The sequence below is a fragment of the Mirounga leonina genome, unplaced genomic scaffold (assembly GCF_011800145.1).
Source record: "Mirounga leonina isolate KUSES-001 unplaced genomic scaffold, KU_Mleo_1.0 Mir_364, whole genome shotgun sequence".
Classification (NCBI taxonomy): Eukaryota; Metazoa; Chordata; class Mammalia; order Carnivora; family Phocidae; genus Mirounga; species Mirounga leonina.
Genome location: NW_023270708.1, coordinates 902587 through 923091, shown reverse-complemented (window position 1 = coordinate 923091; position 20505 = coordinate 902587). Strand labels below are relative to the sequence as shown.

Below are 20505 nucleotides of genomic sequence, written 5' to 3'. Positions count from 1 at the left end.
CCAGGACCAGTCAATGGAAATCTCAGGAATGTAAGTATCAGACTCCTACTATGAAGAGTATCAGCTAGAGTTTATCTCAAATGGAGTGGGTTACTTTGGGAGGTAGTGAGTCCCATGTCATGGTAGAAATGCAAGTGAACAATGGGCAATCATTTTATTTTTTTTATTCTTTTTATTTTTATTTTTTTAGAGTGGGGTGGGGCAGAGGGAGAGAGAGAATCCTAAGTAGGCTCCAGGCCCAGTTGGACCCTGACTCGGGGCTCGATCTCACAACCCTGAGATCATGACCTGAGCCAAAATCAAGAGTCAGATGCTTAACCAACTGAGCCACCCAGGCGCCCCTGGGCAATCATTTTAGAAAGGTTTTATGAGGAGTTTGAACTAGAGATCCCTTCCAACCCTAAACATCTGTAATTCTGTGGTTCTACAAGATGAGGGAAGAAAAGAAAGTACTTTCCCAGCTTATCTTTACATTGTTTTAACGTCTCTTTTCTATCTCTGAATTTGGTGCACGTTGCTCCAGAGTGTGGTCCCTGCTCACCCTCCATCCTCTCTTTCTCTTCCCTTCTCCTTGCCTCTCATCCCATTCTCTCCAGTTCTTTTTCTCACTCTCCTCTTATTCTTCTTTCTTTTTACCAAATCCTAAAAGACAGAGACTGTGGTTCTAGTTGGTGAAGAAAACACCTTGCACCTCTTGTCTGGAATCCTCTCTCTGGGTTCTTACCTATTTATAGCCCATCCAAGCTTGCCACACCTCTTCTATGAAACCCTCCCTGACTATTTCTCCCCTGAGCTCCTAGCACTCTGGTCCCAGGCCTCCCCCTTGATCCATAGACTTACACTGCCTGGTGTCCTTTTTTCTAGTTTGTCTTTTGACATGGTGTACCTTTTTCACATGTAGTTTGTTTGTCCTCCAGTAGAGTGTAAACTCATGGAGTGGAAGACCATGGTGACTTTGTTCCTTTTTTTTTTTTTTTTTTTTTAATCTCCCAAAGCACCTACTACTGTGCACTTGATAGTTTTTCTGAGTGAATGCTTTCTACCACCAAGGGTTCTAAAAGTGTATGCACAGTAGCAGTGAAAATAGAGCAAATGGACAAAAGCTGAAAAATAGCAAGAAATTTGTTGAGTTCTAGGTGATCAGTAGCAGAGAGCCAGAGGGGATTAAAGATGACCTAATTATCATCCTCATTTTGCAACCTGTGGAGCTGAAAAAGCTGAGCACGATGTGACTTAGGAGCTGACTGAATGGGTCCAGAACAGTGTCCTCTCTTTGACCCCTCATTGCAAAACTTTGTGGGGTTACTAAAGCAAGCTACCTAATAGTTGTGAGTCTTTGAAAGTGAATAAAACCTCCATTTTCCCGAAGGCACAGAGATGGACTAAGTGACTTCTGCAGGGTCCTTCCAGCCCAGGCTGGGAATCCCTCTCCGCCTGGGGTCCCGCTGTGCGATCTCACACCCGGGCGTCCTGCGGTGGCATGCGCTGCAATTCTGCCATCTAGCGGTGTGAGGCGGATATTGCACCGCCAGCGATCTTGACCAACACATTCTACCTTAAAGCCCTAGCAACCAAAGAGGTTTTAGAGGATGCCAACCAAACACGGGATGGCACTATGCCCAGGGCTGCTCTCAGGTGATTACACTCCACTAGAAGTCTCTACGGTCTCCTCTAGGTCTGATATCTTCGGTTCCAATTTGGCAACAGTGTTAAGGAGACTAAACTGTGGCCATGGATAATTAGCACAGAGACCTCTGCCAGTGGAGAAAGCTGGGGGCAGAGGTGGGAGTCAGGGGCAGCCTGACTTGCGTCTTGAAGGGTGGGAATCATTTGGACAGAAAAAAGAGCACACATCGGGAGGAAGGAATGAGATGGATCAAGAGGTCATGGGGGCTGGGAAGGAGAGGAGGAAGAAGCAGAGTAAGGGAGCTAACAGAGGGGAAAGAGGTCAGCCGGCTACAGTGAGTCCTAGCAGAGTAGGGCCAAATAAAGGAAGGCCTTAGAAATTAACAGAAAGGTTTGGGAATGACCTTTTAGGGAGGCTTTTAAGTCCTAATTGAGGAAGCAATTTGATAAAAATGGCATTCTAGGAATAAGATTTTACCATGCTACAGCCTTCAACCGGAGGGGGGAAATTAAGAGTCAAGTTTGTGGTTGTTATTCTTTCTATGTCATGTTTTAAATTTTTTAAATGGGGATATTAACTCTTACCTCCTAGGCTGCTATGAGAAAATGTGATGTGAAGTGCTTAGCTCAGAGCCTGGCACATAGTAGGTGTTCACTAATTTGATAATGCTCATTATTATCATCTCTCTGAAATTTGCCTTTGACATCAGCCGGTCCCGTTTCATAATCACCTTAGCCCTAGTGATTAGTCGCCTTACCCATTGTCTCTCCAAGGGGGGCAGGACAGGTTCCCCGCATGCTCAGGCATTCAGGAGGCACACACTGACCTTTAGATGGGAGGTAAGGAAGGGGCAGGGCAGGGAGAGTGTAAGCAGGAGCTTTCCCTACATCTCCTCCCTGTTCCCTGCCTTGGTTCATCCCCTTTCAATGAGGCTACTCATCCTCTCTGACCTGGGGCAGGAAGCTTCCTCTGCAGCACCTGTCCACAGGTCTTGGGGTGGTGAGGACGCTGAACCAGGATCTGTGCTTACTGTTCCAATCTCCAGGAGACAGGAAGCCTGGCCTGTGGGCACATTCAGTCATCTTTCTTCCACAAGACAGCTGTCCCATGTCCCAGCACTTGACATCACATCAGGAAGGTGCCATTGTTAGCTTCAGGCTGCAGCCCTCCTTCCATCTGCTCAGGATCTGGGATCCCCCTTCCTCTCTTCCCCCCAACCCTCATTTGACCTCTTGAGGTGCCACCCTCTTGGGTCCACAGTCAGCCACCCCTCAGGGTGGTGGAAGGGACCTCAGTGGGCTCAGTCCTATTCCTATAGATTACAGGATCTGCTAACGGACTGCATTGTGTCCCTCACCCCCAAATTCATTATGTTAAAGCTCCAGTGTGAAGGCATTTGGAGGTGGGACCTTTGATAATTATATTTTGGCAAAGTCATGATTGTGGATCCCTCATGATGGGATTAGCCTCTCTCTCTGTCTTTTTCTCCCCACTCTTTCTCCTATGAGGACACAGCAAGAAGACAGGAAGACAGTTCTCACCAGAATCCAATCATGCTGGTACCCTGATCTCAGACTTCCAGCCTCCAGAATGGTGAGAAATAAATGTCTAATGTTTAAGCCACCCTGTCTATGATATTTTGTCATAGCAACCCGAAAAGACTAAGACATGGCCCGAGTCCTGGTTTGAAATACTGGAAGTTCATCCAGTCAAAGAAAAACTTGGTAATAGGTCACCTTTTACCCATACTTCTTCCCCGGAGGGGCAAGTACTGAGCCTGACTGACGTGGGCCCAGCAGTAGGGAGGCACGGGAGGGAAGGAGTTTCTTCTGTCTTCAGATGAACAAGCCCAACACCATAGAGGTTGTGCTGGTTCCTGAGGAGGCTCACCAAGTAGGAAATGCTTCCAGAACTATTCCTAGAAGTGGGAGCTGAGCCAGAGAGGCCATCTTGGACCATGAGCGGAGGTCACACGCTGCAAGGCCATAAGATAAAAGGAGTCTGGGGTCCTGAGCACTTTGTGCAGAATGGCTGTCATGGGGACACCTGGGTGGCTCAGATGGTTAAGCGGCTGCCTTCAGCTCAGGTCATGATCCCAGGGTCCTGGGATTGAGCCCCACATCGGGCTCTCGGCTCAGCAGGGAACCTGCTTCTCCCTCTCCCTCTGCCTCTCCCCCTGCTCATGCTCTCATTCTCTGTATCTCTGTGTCTCAAATGAATAAATAAAAAATCTTAAAAAAAAAAAAAAAAAGAATGGCTGTCATAGGAGCCCTGGACTGCCAGCCTCTGAACCTCAATGGGAGGGAAAGATGCACTTTCGTTTCCTTTAAGCCACTGTCTTTTGGTCTTCGTAACTCACAGCCAAATAGAACGATAACTGATACTGGTTTCAGAAAAGGTTGGCTGTTATCTGTCACATGATTACAACTATTTAATGTCCATCTTCCCACTGGATTGTAAGCTTCATGATGACAGGGACCATGGCTGTCTGGCGCAGTAAATCCCCAAGGCCCGAGCCAGGCCATACACACAGCGGGCACTCAGTAAGTGTCTGTTGAATGAGTTGGTAAACCCGGTTCATGACGTTCCTCTCCCCAGGCCTGAGCACCAGCCCTGGGTCTCACTTAAAGCCCATCTCCTGAGGAAAATCTTCCCTGTCACACCTCATTTCCTCCTGGTTCCTCTTCATGCAGGTTCCTGGGAACTCATCCTTTGTGGAGTTACAAAGTTATGCTATTTGACAATCATTCTCTGCTTAGTCCTTAGATGCTTATGTCGCTGCTTAACTAGACCATAAGCTACTTGGGCAGGCAAAACACTCTCAGTTTTTTAATCACTGGGAGCCTTAACCCCAATTCCTCATAAATGCGTATAGTGGACAATAAACACTTCATGAAGAAAGGGAGGGAGGGAGGAAAACCTAACAAGGCCCTGACACTGAGGAAGAATATTAGATTTCAAGTTGGGGAGACTGATTTTCAAAAAGGAGAAATAAGTAAGGTCAAAAAAGAGCAGTCGGACTCCCAAGAGCTTAACTTGGGAAAAAATTTCAAAGGCAGTTTGGTGTGTTGAAAATGGGAAAAATATGGGATTCTGGGGTTCCTTTAGCTGTGATCTCGGATAAGTCACTTCACCTCTAACAATCCATTTCTTTATTTTGACAATCAGGTCTGGCTCGATCAGGGGTCTCCTTGTTGTGTTCCAAGGAACACAAGTTAGAGACTCCAAGAAGCTGGAGTCCAGCCCACCGCCTCACCTAGAACTCCATTCTCTTTGGCTCCCCTGTAGGATTTAATTTGAGCAAAAGGCTTTGGAGCTAAAGCAGTTTAGAAACCACTCAAGGCAATGACCCCTCTCCACAACTACATAAAGATCTCTGGTTTTATGATTCAACCAGTTTATTCTCAAAGCTGGAGCCCTCTTCAAAGAAGAAAGGCTATACACAGGCCTTGGTCTCATCTTCCCAGCCAGACTGTAAATTCTGAGAAGGGTGAATTTGGGTTTGTGGTTCTCAGCCTCCCACGACAAGCTTCCCATCTGGGCTCATGGAATTTCAACAATGGGTAGATATATAGAAGTTCCACAAAGTTCTGTGGCTAGACGCTCCAAAGGGGCAGCAAAAAGGCTATGAGAAGGAGAATCTGATCCACTCTGTGGAGTTCTCAAGGATATAGGGACCCCCATATAGGGGTAACTGGGCCCCTGAGCTCCAACATAAGTGTTTCTGCTCATGGGTGTGTGTCTTCAACTTCACATTTCTGGGGCGCCTGGGTGGCTCAGTCAGTTAAGTGTCTGCCTTCGGCTCAGATCATGATCCCGGAGTCCTGGGATGGAGCCTGCTTTTCTCTCTGCCCTTCCTCCCTGTTCATGCTCTCTCTCTCTTTCTCAAATAAATAAAATCTTAAAAAACAAAAAACCGTCACCACACTTCTATCACCTTCTTCCCAATCCTGGTTTTCTCATCTCTTTCCTTTTCCCACTTGGCCCTCCCTGCTCCCCTGTCCTCCCAGGCTGAGGTCTGTGCTCCCTCTGACCCTGACACTTTCTAGAGCCCTGAGTTAGAGTCCTGGGTATGGACCCGGGGGTTTGAGCAGCAAGTCAGTGAGATGTCCAGGACAAGCAGGGCTGAATCAGGCACCGGGGGCTTTGTACTCAGGGAAAGAGGCACCTAAAGGGGCCCACATCAAGAAACAAGGACCATAAACAGAATGTGGTATCTACCTACAGTGGAATACTACTCACGATTTAAAAACAAGAAGATTGTGACTCATGCTACAACACGGATGAACCTTGAGGACATTATACTAAGTGAAATAAGCCAGACTGAAAAAGACAAATACTGTATGATTCCACTTATATGAGGTATCTTGAGGAGTCAAATTCATAAAGACAGAAAGCAGAATGTTGCCAGGGGCTGGGGAGTTAGTATTTAATGGATATACAGGTTCAGTTTTGTAAGATGAAAAGGTTCTGGAGATGGGTTGCACAACAATGTGAATATACTTAACACTATAGACCTGTACCCTAAAAATGGCTAAGATGAAAATTTTATATGTATTTTGACACAATTTTTACAAAAAAAAATAAGAAGAACCATTTGGGGGGTCCCTGGCAGCCCCAGTGCTCCTATACCCCCTTTCTGTTCACCACCTGGAGGTGACACAAGGTGGGGGAGTGAGCCTTGGAAGGAAACAAAACTCCGAATTACAGCTCCACCAACTGCAGCCCCCAACCCCCCAGAGCTCTCTGCTCATGGGTCTGACCTTAATGTTTCCAGATCCCTGGGCTTCGGCCCTTGTCTCTGAGCTCCCAGATACTACTCTTTTCTCCGAGGAATATGCGTGAAACCTCATATCTCATACACACACACACACACACACACGGAATCAGAGAATCTGGCCCAGGCTTGCCAGAACCGTTTAATTTACAGGGCGGGCTACTGGCCCGGGGTGTCCTCAGGGCTGTGATGCAGTGGCAGGTCCAGGACCCCAGCTCCCCAGCTCCAGCTCAGTCACTCTGGGCCTCTGGCTTAACTCGCCCCAGAAAGCTTATGGCCCAGGGCCAGGCACCTGAAAGAAAGTGCTAGATGTGTCCCAGCCCCTTATCACAAACCCCACACCCCAATTGGGATGGCCCTCAGCCAGGGGAGCCCAGGGAAGGGAGCAAATAGGAACAGAGTCAAGGGCACAGGCCTGGGCACTCTTCCACTGAAGGACCTGGCTTTTGCACATGCAGGAGCCCATATAGGAGGCCCCAGGCTGGAGGGAATGGTCTCGCCTTGAGAGACCCTAATAGAGAGGCTGTCAGGTGGGACTGATGAGGGTCAAGACAGGGTGCAAAGAGCAGGGAGAGCTCAAGGCCAGGCTGGAAGGGACCGAGGGCAGGAGGCAGGAGCACAGAGAGTGCAGGGAATGGTGGGCAGGCCAGGCTGCTCTCCCATCAGGAACCCCTCTGCTCTCCCACTACAGGGTCAGATTTGGGACAGAAAAGCTCTAGGGCATGTGGTGGTGTTTGGGAGCCCCTGGCAGACCCCAGAAGGGACCAGGAGGGAGGCTGCACTCACCCTGAGGGGTCTGCTTCACCCAGACATGATGTGTTTGACAAAGGCTGGGAAGGGAGAGAGAAATCAGTCACCGCACTTGGCCCCTCTCAGCCCGACTTCCAACCTTCCCACCACCCTTTCTCTAGACTGATTCTTTCTCTTATTTGGGGTTGTTGGGGAGAAGCTGGAAGAAGAGACCTAACCTCTGCTGTGTATTCTAAGCTGACATCTGGACATAGATGAAATGAGCTATGTTGTCTCTGCTAATCCCCACAACCTTAAGAATGGTGCCAGCATCACCCTATTGCTCAGATGAGAAAATTGAGGCTCAGAGAAGGTAAGTGACTTGATCTAGGTCACACAGCCAGTCTATCTCCAAAACCCATGCTCTTTCCATTATACTATGCTGTTCACTCCAAGGATGGAAAAGAACATCCACTGGGAGCTCACCAACACCCATCTAGCCTCTAATTCCTGGATCTGTTCTGTTCTGCAGACCCGCCCAGCCCAAACTGTGCCCGCTGTCCCTGGGTGCCCGAGGAAGTGAGGCACGACCTGATACCTTCGTAATTGATGCACCCGTTGGCATCCTCTTGCCCAGCCAAAAGCTGCTCCACCTCGGCCTCAGTCATCTTCTCTCCTGGGGTGGGGGCAGTAGGTTCTGAATTACACATGGCAAAGGAGGGACAGGCCAAACCCAAGCACCCCCTCGAGTCTCAAGGCCCAAGGCTCCCCAGATCTGGGAAGTGGACATCCAAGCTTTGGAGGGGGAGACAAGGGTCTTAGGTCTTTCCTACTCCCCAAGGCCTCTCCCTCTGCCCTACAGCCAGCACTGGGGGAGCAGACCAGGGCCCCCCTGATTGAGGCAATGACAAGGATGGGATCCCTGGGTCCTACATCTCAGGCTTCAGCCCTCCTCTGCCGACCTGCTCTCCCTCCTCCCAAGCCCAGCTTGGGGGAAGGTTGTTCCTGCAGAGCCTGGAGAGACAGGGCCTGAATCAGGATGTGATCCTTGGGATGCAGGGACCCCAGTCTACCCCCTACCTATGCCACCTGGGCCCTTCCCACCACTCCCTTCCTCCCCCTTGGGCACCAACAGCCTGCATACCCAGGGTGGCGAGGACATGGCGAAGCTCAGCACCCATGACTGTGCCATTACTCTCCTTGTCGAAAACACGCAGCCCTTCCACAAAGTCCTCATAGGTGCCCTGCTCCTTGTTGCGGGAGATGTGCTGCAGGATGGGCAGGAACGTCTCGAAGTCCAGCATCTTCGCATTCATCTCTTCAGGTGGGAAGGAGAGAGAATGTGATGTGAGTAGAGGCTCAAGGGGAGCGGCGGGTCCGTAGGGGGCTTCGCCCCAGCTCTGCCAGGCCAGGACCAGGGCGGAAGAGAAGAGCCACTATGACTCCACCCAGACCTCTAAACTCCAGTGGCCAGCTAGGTGGGGGGGGAAGGGGGGCCCAAGGGTGGTCATGGCAGGATTCGAGGGGCCCGAAGGGTCACAGAACAAGGCCTCACAGTCACAGCTTAGACTTTTGACATGTGACAGATACGTCACGGAGGTAAACCGTTAGGATGGCCAAAAGGGAATTTTGCATCATTCCTCCTTTGGGCCTCATCCCTAGACCACATTGCCTGGGGCAACTCTGAATTAATAATTTTTATAAATTTGCAATTCTTTTGTGACGAGCCAGCCCACTTCTCCCACGTTATAGTGTGTTAAAAGCTTTAATTTTTAAATCCCACAGATGTTGGCAATTCTTTCTTCTATAACAACACAGGAACTTCCAAAAATGGAAGCGCCCAGACATCTTTTACCTCTGAGAAGCCCTGCTGGTCCTCTGGCCCTTTCCTGCCCACATCCTTCACCCCACACTGGTATCTTCACCAGCAAGAGGAGGAGGGGAAGGGGCCAGAACCAAGGAAAGGGGAGGGGAGCAATATGGCCCAGGAAGCCTCTAGAGAAGGCCTGCCTGGCTGCTGCCTGTCCCCACCTAGTGCCGACACCTCTCCGAAGGACGTGTATTAGGGCAGCTGTTAACTCTACTACCAAACATGACAGATGACAGTCACAAACGGGACACACTGTCTTACACCACTTTTGAAACTCATTCACCAAAACCTGCTGAATGCAAATGAGTGACAGGGCATCATTACGGAGCTCATATTGAGTCTGCTTTAACTTGAACAAATAATTTGCAATCGTCAGTGCTCTCACCATCATTAGAAACAAAGTCTTCGTGACATTTCAGTGCCGCAACTAAGATACTGGGCGTGGGGGTGCGGGCAGGTGGTTAGTGGTCAGATCCCCACCTCACTTCCCTGCACCCTGGGGTGTCAGAGGAAGACACTGAAGCAACAGAAGGTCGTTCCTGCTCCCCAAGAGCTTCGACTTCACAGGGAAAACAAGAGCAAGCCCTGGCCACATTCTTCAAGAATCAACTGTCGGAGACTTCCAGATAAATTCTAGCAAGGGGAGAAGGGTAACCTGGGGAAGGGGTCTGGTCTTGAAGGGCTATCGCGGGAGAAGAGAATGAGCCCCAGGGGCCTCGGGGCAGACACCAGGAGGTTGAGCCACAGGCCCACGCTGACCTTCAGGCTTGGGTTTGCCCAGGACGCGCAGCACCTCGGCGTTGGTGGGGTTCTGGCCCAGTGCCCGCAGCACGTCCCCACACTGCCCATAGGTGATCTTCATCTCTCCAGTCGGTGTCCGGTCAAACAATGAGAAAGCCTCTTTGAACTCTGCAGAGAGAAGACCCGACTGCAGCCTCCCTGGGGCCAAGCGAAGACAGTGGCCGGGGGCCCATTAGCCTCCACCCAGGCTAAGAGCAGGTCAATGTGGCTGATAAAACATTTCAGTATTTGCCCACGGCCATCATTCCAGCCCCTCCCTGGAAGCCCACCCACACCCTCTTCTGACAACCAAAGGGGCATCCTGGAGCCTCCGTGACCTGCTCCAGCACTGGGCCTGGGATCCCTTCTATCAGTTATTGTTGTGTCATCTGAATATCTCCCCTGCGGCGCCGCTCCGGTCCATGCACCCTGCCCTGCTGCAGGGGAGGGGCCTGACTGTCAAAATGGCAGGGAAGTGAAAATAGCATGGCTCAGAGGTTCGGATTCCCAGCTTCTCATCTTGGCTCTGCCGAGTAGCCCAGAACGAGCCCAGCTAGGACTCCTGGGCAAACCCTGGGAATCAAGCTCCACCCTCCCCTCCCTTCCCAGTTAACTGTGAGTGTCAGAGGAGGTGGTGGTGTGTGGAGGCACCCTGCAAAGTGATAAGACCTGCTCAGAAGTCAGCTCGCATTCCGGCCTGTTCCAGGCCAGACAAGCTGACGTGGTAGAGACAGTCGGACCACACCAGCTCTCCCACTGACCTACCACTGGCCTTGAGCAGACTACTCACTTTGGTGGGCCCTCCTTTTTGGGTTTTTTTTTTTTAGCTCTAAGTGGGGATATAATGTCCACCAGAGTGAGTTGCTGGGGGGATTATCAGATGTGCCAAGCATGCTGTCTAGCACATGGTAAGGGAATCAACAAAGGGTGGTTACTATTGTTTCCCTAGTTCTGGAGCCAGCTCAGAGCTCTAGGGACCAGACTCCCTGAAGGTACCAGGGCAGGTGTCCAAGGAGCAAGGTCAAATTAAGGCACTCCTGGGCCCTTTGCAAAGAACCTTAATTCCTCATTAATTTGGATTCAACCAGTTCATTACTGGGGATAATTTGGACTGGGAATAGCAAAGAAATGGTTTACTAAACAGATTAACAATATAAACTAAGGAATGTATGAACCACTTAGGAAAAAAGCTGCTTTTAATCCTTACCAAGTAATCTAGAAACACTTATTCCTTAAAGGCTGCCTACGGATTATTTACAAACCATTCTACATATTAAAGCAATTCTGCAAGATGTTTATTTGCAAGTCTTTACTAGGCGTTGTAAGAATTTAAAAGGTACAAAACAACATGTCTTTCAATTACTGAATAATTAAGTTCAAATTCCATTTCCATTGCTTACTAGCTGTGTGACGTTGGGCAAGTAAATATTTAATCTCTATAAACCTCTTCTCCTCTAGAAATGGCACCTACCTCATAGGGTTCTTAAATTACATTCAAATCAGATACAATAATGCATGTTAAAAATCTTAACAAAATGTCCTGCATAAAGTAAATGCTCAAACAATGCTGCTAGTCTTATCTTACTGCGTTTAATCTTAATTTTACCACTTAACTATGTGATTCTGGCCAGGTCACAACCTCACTGACCTTCATTTCCTCTTTTGTCTAAAGGAAATAACCACTACCTCACAGTTTTGTTAGAAGGATTTAATATTTTTTTTTAACTTTTAAAGCAATTAGCGTGGCTTCTGGCACAAATTCAGTGCTCAATAAATAGGTTAGTTGAATCTGAACTCAGACTTTTTTTATAAAATGATTTTATTTATTTAACAGAGAGAGAGAGCATACACATGGGGGAGGGGCAGGGGGAGAAGCAGGCTCCCTGCTCAGCAGGGAGCCTGATGCAGGGGCTCAATCCCAGGACCTTGGGACCATGATCCCAGCCGAAGGCAGACACCTACCTGACTGAGCCACCCAGGCGCCCCTTAACTCGGACTTTTTGATCTAGTTCATTCAGAAGAGTGAGGTCAGATGTAATAAAAGAAGGAGGCTTCTCATAAAAGAATATAATGATCCTTAACAGGAGGGTGGAACATGAGGGGGAAAGTAGAACTATGACCTATGATTTGATCACTTACAATGGACCGAGCTCTGAGCTAATAATGTTGTCTTAATCTTTCAAAAACCTTATGCTATAATTATCCTCATTTATACACCAATGCACATGTGACTTCTGGTCAACTATCCAGGACACCAAGAAAACAGTGAGGAGGAAGGAGGAGAAGGGAAGGACCTATTGTACCTGCTAACGCTCCAGCCTGCTGCAAAGCCCGGTATACGCATAAACCCCAAACACTCAAGTTTAGGGCTGCTACTAGGTAGAAGAAAAAGCCAGTGTGATCTTGGGGTGCATGAGAGGTGATGTTCATGGGCCCAGAAGAAACCTTTTCTCAATAGTCTATAGCAGTCAGAGCCTTGCTAGAGCTATGAGCAAAGGTGGTAATCCCTTCCTGTAAGAATATGGAAATCTGGGTGCCTGGGTGGCTGAGTTGGTTGAGCGTCCAATCTTGATTTCCACTCAGGTCATGATCTCAGTGTCACGAGATCAAGCCCTGCCTCCCAGCTCCTCGCTCAGCGGGGAGTCTGCTTCTCTCCTTCTCCCTCTCCTTCTCCCCCGCCCCCGCCCCACCTCGCGTGTTCTCTCTTTCTCAAATAAATAAATAAATCTTAAAAAAAAAAAAGAATATGGAGCTCTGGAGAGGGACCAGTAAGTAAGTCAAGAGTTAGAAGCTAGTTTCTACAAGGAAAAAAAAAAAGCATTAAAATAAAATGGGGCCATATCACCCAGAGAATATAAAACAAAGACAGGATTTGATAACTATCTTCAAATAGAGGCTATCTAAAGGATGCTGAATAGAGTCATGGAATTCTGAATTGAAAAGAACCATATATTCTTACTTTGCAGATAAGAAAATTAAGGTTCAAAAAAGTGACTTGCCCAAAGTCTCATGGCCAATAGTGGCAGAATTAGGGCCAATACTAAAATCTCCTGATTCCAAATAATATTCTTTCTAGCATAACACAAGAAAAACATCTTCAGCTTCATCAAAGAGCAAATGAAGAGATAGCAGAAGTAAAATTCAAACAGAAACAATTCCGATCCAAAAAAGGGACAACATCTTCAAAGTCAGAGGGATGATAGACTGAAATGAATTAGACCACAGCCCTGAAAATCCTCATGGAGAAAAGAGGCAACCAGCTGTCCCAGTTGGCTTTGACCATGATTCCCATTTGGGAAATGAAAAATTTTTAGTATTAGTTGACTCTCTACTCTTCATGGGTACCACCATGCTTGTATCTACACACAAGTATCTATTTAACTAAAATGCATTTTAATTAACTTTAAGGGGTGCCTGGGTGGCTCAGTTGGTTAAGCGACTGCCTTCAACTCAGGTCATGATCCTGGAGTCCCAGGATGGAGTCCCGTGTCGGGCTCTCTGCTCAGCGGGGAGTCTGCTTCTCCCTCTGACCCTCCCCCCCCCTCATGTGCTCTCTCTCAATCTCCCTCTCAGATAAATAAATAAAATCTTTAAAAAAAATAAAATAACTTTAAGTATCTTACACAGCACAGCAAACTATTGACTGAAAGTGAATGTCCACGGGGTATTGCAAAAGCAGAGTCGGATTCAATTCACTAGTTTCAAAATGCATCTGCTAGTTCTCGTGCCATATTTGTGGGTAAACTGGCATCACTTTTTGGAAGACAATTTCACAATAACTATTATAGTTTAAAATGTATGTATCCTTTGACCCACTCCTAGGAAGGTCCCCTGGGGAAAGCATGCTGCTGATAGGTCCCAACAGGAAACAAACTAAAGGTCTATCACTATTACCCTGATTCAATTAAAAGGTACATCCATGTATAAGAATCTATGTAATCCTTTAAAAAAATGAAGTAGAACTGTTAACTATAAAAAGATACCAAGGTATACTGGGGTGCCTGGGTGGCTCAGTTGGTTAAGCATCTGCCTTTGGCTCAGGTCATGATCCCGGAGTCCCGGGATCGAGTCCCGTATCGGGCTCCCTGCGTAGTGGGGAATCTGCTTCTCCCTCTGCCCCTCAACCCACTCGTGCTCTCTCTCTCTCAAATAAATAAAATTTTTAAAAATAAATAAAAGATACCAAGGTATATTAATTTATTATATTTATTATATTATATTATATCTTTTAAAAAACTGGTTATCTTTTGAAGAGGGATCAACATGACAGGAAAGCAAGAGGAAAATATTTTTATTTTTTATTTACTTTTAAGTAGAATATGAGTTTTTGTTTTTGTTTTACTGTGTGCAGGTATTGGTTGACCTTTTTTTTTTTTAAGATTTTATTTATTTATTTGACACAGAGAGAGAGAGACAGGAAGGGAGGGAACACAAGCATGGGGAGTGGGAGAGGGAGAAGCCGGCTTCCCGCTGAGCAGGGAGCCCAATGTGGGGCTTGATCCCAGGACCCTGGGATCATGACCTGACTCTAAGGCAGACCCTTAAGGACTGAGCCCCCAGGCACTCCATACTTTTTTTTTTAAATATAGTATGTGCTGGGCGCCTAGGTGGCTCAGTAGGTTAAGCATCTGCCTTCGGCCCATATCATGATCCCAGGGATCAAGCCCCAGATTGAGCCCCACATCGGGCTCCCTCTCCCCCTGCTTATGCTCTCTCTCTCAAATGAATAAATAAAATCTTAAAAAAAAAAAGATAAGGCTAAATGAAAGCAATTATTATTTAAAAATAAATAAATAAATAATAAAATTGCATACCTCTTAAAAAAATAAAATAAAATATAGTATGTGCTTAGAATCAAGGGGTTGGAGGGAGCTTGGGTTGCTCAGTCATTAAGCGTCTGCCTTCGGCTCAGGTCATGATCCCAGGGTCCTGGGATCGAGCCCCGCATCGGGTTCCCTGCTCAGCAGGAAGCCTGCTTCTCCCTCTCCAACTCCCCCTGCTTGTGTTCCTGCTCTTGCTGTGTCTCTCTCTGTCAAATAAATAAATTAAATCTCTAAAAAAAAAAAAAAAAAGAATCAAGGGGTTGGATCAGATGACCTTTCAAGGTCCCTTCTAACTCTAACTAAAACTTAATGATTTTATGTCCTAGAGGCATTTGGTGGGGAAAACAGAGGGATGAGTTGCAATGGCAATGAGCCCCAGCTATAAAGCAGATAGAACATGATGAAACATTCTATTCTCAAAACCCCAGACTCCTACAGGAGAGGGGCAACAATCAGGTTGGAGGGTAGGAGATCTGGAGGCTTGTCTTGAGAGCTGCACTTAATAGCACTTTATATAACATTGAGAAAACAAATCGTCTTCATCAAAGATGGAGAAGGGTTGGTGATGGGGATCACAGGTGGACTAGGCACCCCCAAGTCACCACTAGCCCTGCCACCATTAGGAGGCGAGCATCTCGGCAGGCTACAGGATGAGCGGGGAGGATGCCAGTGACCTAAGGAGGGCTTTCCAATAACAGGAACAGAAATGAGGGTTCTAAATATCTCGAATAGTAGGTTTTACAGGTAGAGGGGAAAAAAGACATTTTTGCTGTGCATCTATTATGTTCCAGGCAGTCTGGCAGAACAGTTGAGAATTCAGGTCTGCAATCAGAGCGCCTGAGTTTGAGTCCTGGCTCTACTACCAGCTGTCTGTGTGTGACTGGGCAAACTACTGAACCTGTCTGTGTCTCAATTTTTCACAGTAAAATGAGGGTGGTAATAGTCCCTACCTCCTGAGGGTATGGTGAGAACTGAGTTAATCCACATAAAGTGCTTACGTCATCACATATCCTAGGTGAAAATGAGCAAATACAGGTGAGCAATGATGATGATTAAGGTGCTTACTAGGACCCTGGTGATAGGAACTACTCTTCTCCATCCTCCTCCTCCAGGGAGGATGTGCTGGGGGAGGGGGCAGCTGTCAGTACTCACCTTCGATCTGGTCGGCAGTGAAGTCTATCTGTGGGGAAGGAAACACAAGAATGAGGGCTGAGACTGCCAAAGGCTCCCAGAGGGAAGCAGAAATGGCTTCCACCACAGTCGGGGACAGGGGGAGGACCTCCCGCAGGCCACCAGTCGGGGGAGGAGACAAAGGGCACCCCAGTCTCCTGACGAATGAACTACAATGAGCTATCAAATAGTACAGCCACCAGAGCCCCCTCAATACCACGTGTGAAGTGATAGCTCAGAATGAGAGGGAAAGAGAGAAAGAAAAATACTCTAGAGAACTCTAGAACCTATGGCGACCCCCTATGGTGATTTCTTCGGGTCAAATATAAATTGCTCAACCTAGCTGGCCATAAACTGCCCTCACTTCTAACCTGACTCCACAGTCCACCCACAGTCAGACTTCCTCTCCCTTTGGGCGTCCACCACTCTTCACCCTCCGCCCCCCTTTCCTCCTTGATGCTGACTCTCCATTCACCTCCTTCAATCCCACCTTCTCTTCCCTCGCCCCATCCCACCCCCTACCCCCCAGCACATGTCCCTCTTGGTCATCAGGACAGCAAGCCTAGCTTAGGGTGAGCCCTCGATGTTTCCCAGCTATCCCACGGCCCTGCCTCTAGATGTGCCCAGGCCTCCCGAAGCCAGGATTCCCCCTGGGCCAGGATTTTTGTTACCGCTCACAGAGATGCCTGGCACGGAGCAGACACTCAAAAAATATTTGTTGAGTGAAGGAATAAATTTTGGATTCGCCCCCACAATGCATAATAATTTAATGCTGAGTACAGAAGAGGCAGGTGGGAGGCTCTGAAAATGAATGACAATGAACAAGCATGAGTCATTATTGTAATTTGGGATTTTGTGTGTTACTTCATCATCCTTGATCTGCCACCATGCTCCCCACCTGATCTCCTCTTCACCAGGGGTGGTAACCACCCCCGGCGCATCTTTTTCACGGAGCACCATTCCTAGTCCTAACTCTGCAGCTTGTGCTGTGCCCCGCAGGTGAACCCCTGTTAATGAGGACCTCTGGGGGTGGCTGGAATGAGCTAAGAGAGCGGAGGAGGGGTTACACAGGGTGGGGAAGGAAACTAGCTGTGACTGGGACCGGGCTTTGCCGCAGGTGGGGTTGGTCAGGAAGGTAAAGATAACCCTGAAATAGGGTAAAGGATGCTTTGCACAAACTCTCTGAGGGTAAGGTGCAGTTGCCCCAGGAGTAAATGTGTAAGAGAAATGAGTATAAAAACATAAAATCAGAATCTGTGGTCATAATCAAACATACTGGGTTAAGTTTACTTTTGTTTTGTCTTTTTGAGCAGAGTTTTCAAAGCAAAGGAACCAGATAAGTACAATAATAGGGAAATCATATCCTTCCAATCATGAAGGACACCTACTTTTTTTTTTTTCACTTTAAAGCAATTTCAACAACCCTCAGGATTGGAAGATCCAGATGTGGGAAAGAGGACTGCATCAAAAACTAAGGATTTACTATATGTTGGCTAACTGAACATAATAAAAAATTAATAAAAATAAATGAATTAAAAAAAGAAAAGAGGACTGCAACCAGGGGAGAGAAAGCGGGGGAGGTGGGTGGATGGAGGGAAGTGATGGGTCAAAGAGAAGGCTCTGATCTGATACCACTAGGCAGCTGTCACCCGGACACCAGGGACCAGGCTACCCCCCCCCCAGGAGGAGCGCATTGTCGGAATGAAGCAGAAATAAAAGCATCCTGATGGGGCGGGAGAGAGTCAGCTTTTCTTGTGAGGCTCTGCCAGTAGCGGGAGTAACGAATGACCCAGGTACTTTCAAGGTCTTGACACGATCGCCTCCACGTGTACGGTAACAAAGCCCAGGGACACGCAACTGCCTCTGTCTCTTGGCCAAGCCGATTATGCTTGACCCCTGACCCTTGCAGGGATTACCATAGATCAACCCCAGGGTCCTCGGCACAACGGCAGGGTCTCCTGGGGCTGTAGGTGCGGGGGGAGGAATCCTGAGGGCTAGGGAGGATCATCCAAATTGGAGCCCAGAGGTTCAGTTTCCCTACCTTCTTGTCACAGAACCTGGTCCTGAGCTCCTATTTTGATCTGATTCTTCACCACCTCCAGCCCTGCCCTCGTGGCTATTCCCAGGGGCCCACCACTCCCAACCTGTTATTAATAGCTCTTCATACCAGTAGCACTTGACCTCTTAGGTTCTGGTGCCAAGACTTAGAACTGCTTCACTCTCCAGAGGCCTCTGACCCCTCCTTCCCAGCCCCTCCCAGTTCCATTCCTTCAGCAGCTGGGCCAGATAGCTGGGAGGCCTGAAGTGACTGAGTCAGCAGGCAGGGCTGGTGGACCAGCTGCAGGGAGAAGAACCTTCCAGTGTGAGGGGAGCAGGGCGGACAGGGAGGCAACCAGGCCCCACTCCCTCACCAGGTTAGAGGAAAGGTCTCAGCCTGGGATGGGCCTGTCCACTGCATACCCCAGACAGGGGCCCAGGCTGAGGCCACAGAAGGAGGGAACCACTTTGGTAGGGGAGAAGAGAGGGAAACAGCCTCCTCTCACCTTACCTAGAGCCCCTCTGCCCCCAACACGTGCCCACTGAAAGGGTCTTTGAGAACAAAGCCTATTCCAGACCCCCAGCTCCCTCACTGCTTACATCACTTACTCCAAGTTGCACTGGTGGTTATCATGTGTCTTTTCTCCAGAAAGATATCATACTACCTCTGAGGAAAGGGTCAGTCTCCTCTTCACTATGATGGCTCCCACAGTGCCTTAAAATTTAAGGCTGAATGGTTCACTGGTTGTATCTCCCTGCCATTCCCGACTCTGCTGGGTAAATTTGGGATGACAGAGCAGGGTTTCCTCAGAGCAGAAACCTGTTCCTGAGGGGAAAGGCCTACAAGTCCAAATACCCCTCAGCAGCCCCCACACCAGCTCCACCACCCCAGGCGCCAGGATGTGGGGCATGGACCACCACAGCCTTCAGCCCATCCAGCCTCCAGAAAATAGGTCTCTAAGGTCCAGGACAGACAGGATCCTGAATGTCATCCCCACCTCCACCCCAGTGGCTAAGCCTCACTCACCTTTATGCTCTTGGGGTCAAAGGCAGGTTCCTTGGGGGGCTCAGGAGCTGAGGCCAGGGCAGGGGCTGGGGCAGCCTTGGCCGCTTCCTTCTTAGGCTCAGGCTTTTTGGGAGGCATGTTTTCTTGTTGGGATCTCCGGCAGAGATGGAAGCTAGGAAGGAATCAAGAGATGTGGCGCCTGGGAGATGAGACAGGAGACTGGGCCGCCTCCCTCCCCTTTTATCCTGGGCAGGAGCCCCCACAGAGGGGCTGGGTGAGAGCAAGAGCAACTGCTCTGACTATAAAAGGAAGAAACACCAGCAGGGCACAGATGACAACTGTGTATTGTCACCAGGTTTGGGGCGACGAGCCTCCCCTCCCTCCACACCTCACACTCCTCCTGGCCTCCACCTCTGGGACAGGCTGACCCCTTCCTGCCAATGGGTGGAAACCCAGAGGGGCCAGGAAAACAGACCCTCTCAAAAATGCCAGAGTCCAGCCAGAGAGATGAGCTGACTAGAGCAGTTGATAACCCTCACACAAAGCCCAGGGGAGGGGAGGCTTTTTTTAGCCCCTCCCGAGCAGAGACAGCCCACTGCACATTCCTTTTAAGCCTGGCTCCTTTAAGCTGAGAGCCACTCTGGGGCCTCAGCTCTGCCCTGAGGCTCAGCTCTCGGGCCTGGAGCCCTGAAGCAACAGCTGGTCCAGCCAACCCACACTGTCCCCACCCCCTCCCAATTCACAGGGTGAAGCCCTCCATCCTCCAGAGCGGGCATCCCAGGAACTCCACAGACCTCGAATCCCTGGGTTTACCCCCACCACCAGCAACCTCAGTCATTCATTCAACAAGTCCTGAGCGCTGAACTTGTGCCTGGGGGGCTGGGGTGAGAGGCAGGTCGGTGTGGCTAAGAGTCAGTGTGATTGGAGGTCAGAAAACTTGGGTCCCGTTGTCATTATACCTCTAACTCACTCTGTGCCCCAGGACTGTGTGTGTGTGTTCGTGTGTGTGTGTATGTGTAATGCTTACTGTGTACCAGGCACTGTTAAGCGCCATCATATAAAATCTCATTACGCCTTCACCACAATCCTATAAAGTAGCTATCATTATTATTCCCATTTTACACTTGGGGCGATTGAAACTAAAAGTGGTCAGGTAACAAGGTCACTCAGCTAATTAGCTATGAGCTGGATCAGAACCCAGGTGTGTCTGATTCTAAAGTTTATGCTCAAATCATGGAGATCATAATCCCATTGATGAGGGGGGCAGTGCATACATAATATGTTTGTGTGTTCATCCGAAAGGTCAGGCCGAATACACACTAATGTGTTAGGAAGAAACACCCCTGGGACCTGGGGGCGGGGAGGAAGGGGGGACGACGGCAATTCATAATTTTGTACTTTTTTCACTTCCTGTATTAAAGGAAATTTTTAATAACGAGCATATACTGTTTTTGTAAAAACCGTTGAAAGTCTATAAAATGTTCAGAAAACAACAAAAAAGCTTACCCACTGCACAGAATTGCTTTGAGCTGAACTTTAAGGCTCTCCAGTTCGAAGGATAAAAGTCCATGCTGAGAGAAGCCGAAGTCACTCTACCTCTCTAGACCCTCCCTATGAAGGGACCCCCCCTATGAAGGGACCGTCCCTATGAGCGGACCCTCCCTATGAAGGGACCCTCCCTATGAG

The 20505-nt window shown here is 48.6% G+C and overlaps 1 protein-coding gene across 5 annotated transcripts in view; it reads right to left on the bottom strand.

Moving 5' to 3' along the window:
* Positions 1 to 6514: 6514 nt before the first annotated feature.
* Positions 6515 to 20505, bottom strand: part of MYL4 (myosin light chain 4) — a 28039-nt gene continuing 14048 nt past the window's right edge. For 3 of the 5 annotated variants that reach the window (XM_035030407.1, XM_035030406.1, XM_035030409.1), the window contains exons 2-8: positions 18841 to 18991; positions 15759 to 15786; positions 9763 to 9912; positions 8278 to 8451; positions 7732 to 7809; positions 7191 to 7234; positions 6515 to 6696 (exon numbers count right to left, since the gene is read on the bottom strand). In XM_035030407.1, the coding sequence (XP_034886298.1) occupies positions 7206 to 7234; positions 7732 to 7809; positions 8278 to 8451; positions 9763 to 9912; positions 15759 to 15786; positions 18841 to 18957 (576 nt within the window). In that variant the 5' untranslated portion in view covers positions 18958 to 18991 and the 3' untranslated portion in view covers positions 6515 to 6696; positions 7191 to 7205. Of the gene's footprint in view, positions 6697 to 7190; positions 7235 to 7731; positions 7810 to 8277; positions 8452 to 9762; positions 9913 to 15758; positions 15787 to 18840; positions 18992 to 19207; positions 19480 to 20505 lie in introns of those variants that run through there. The other 2 variants (XM_035030404.1, XM_035030408.1) reach the window with 2 other exon arrangements.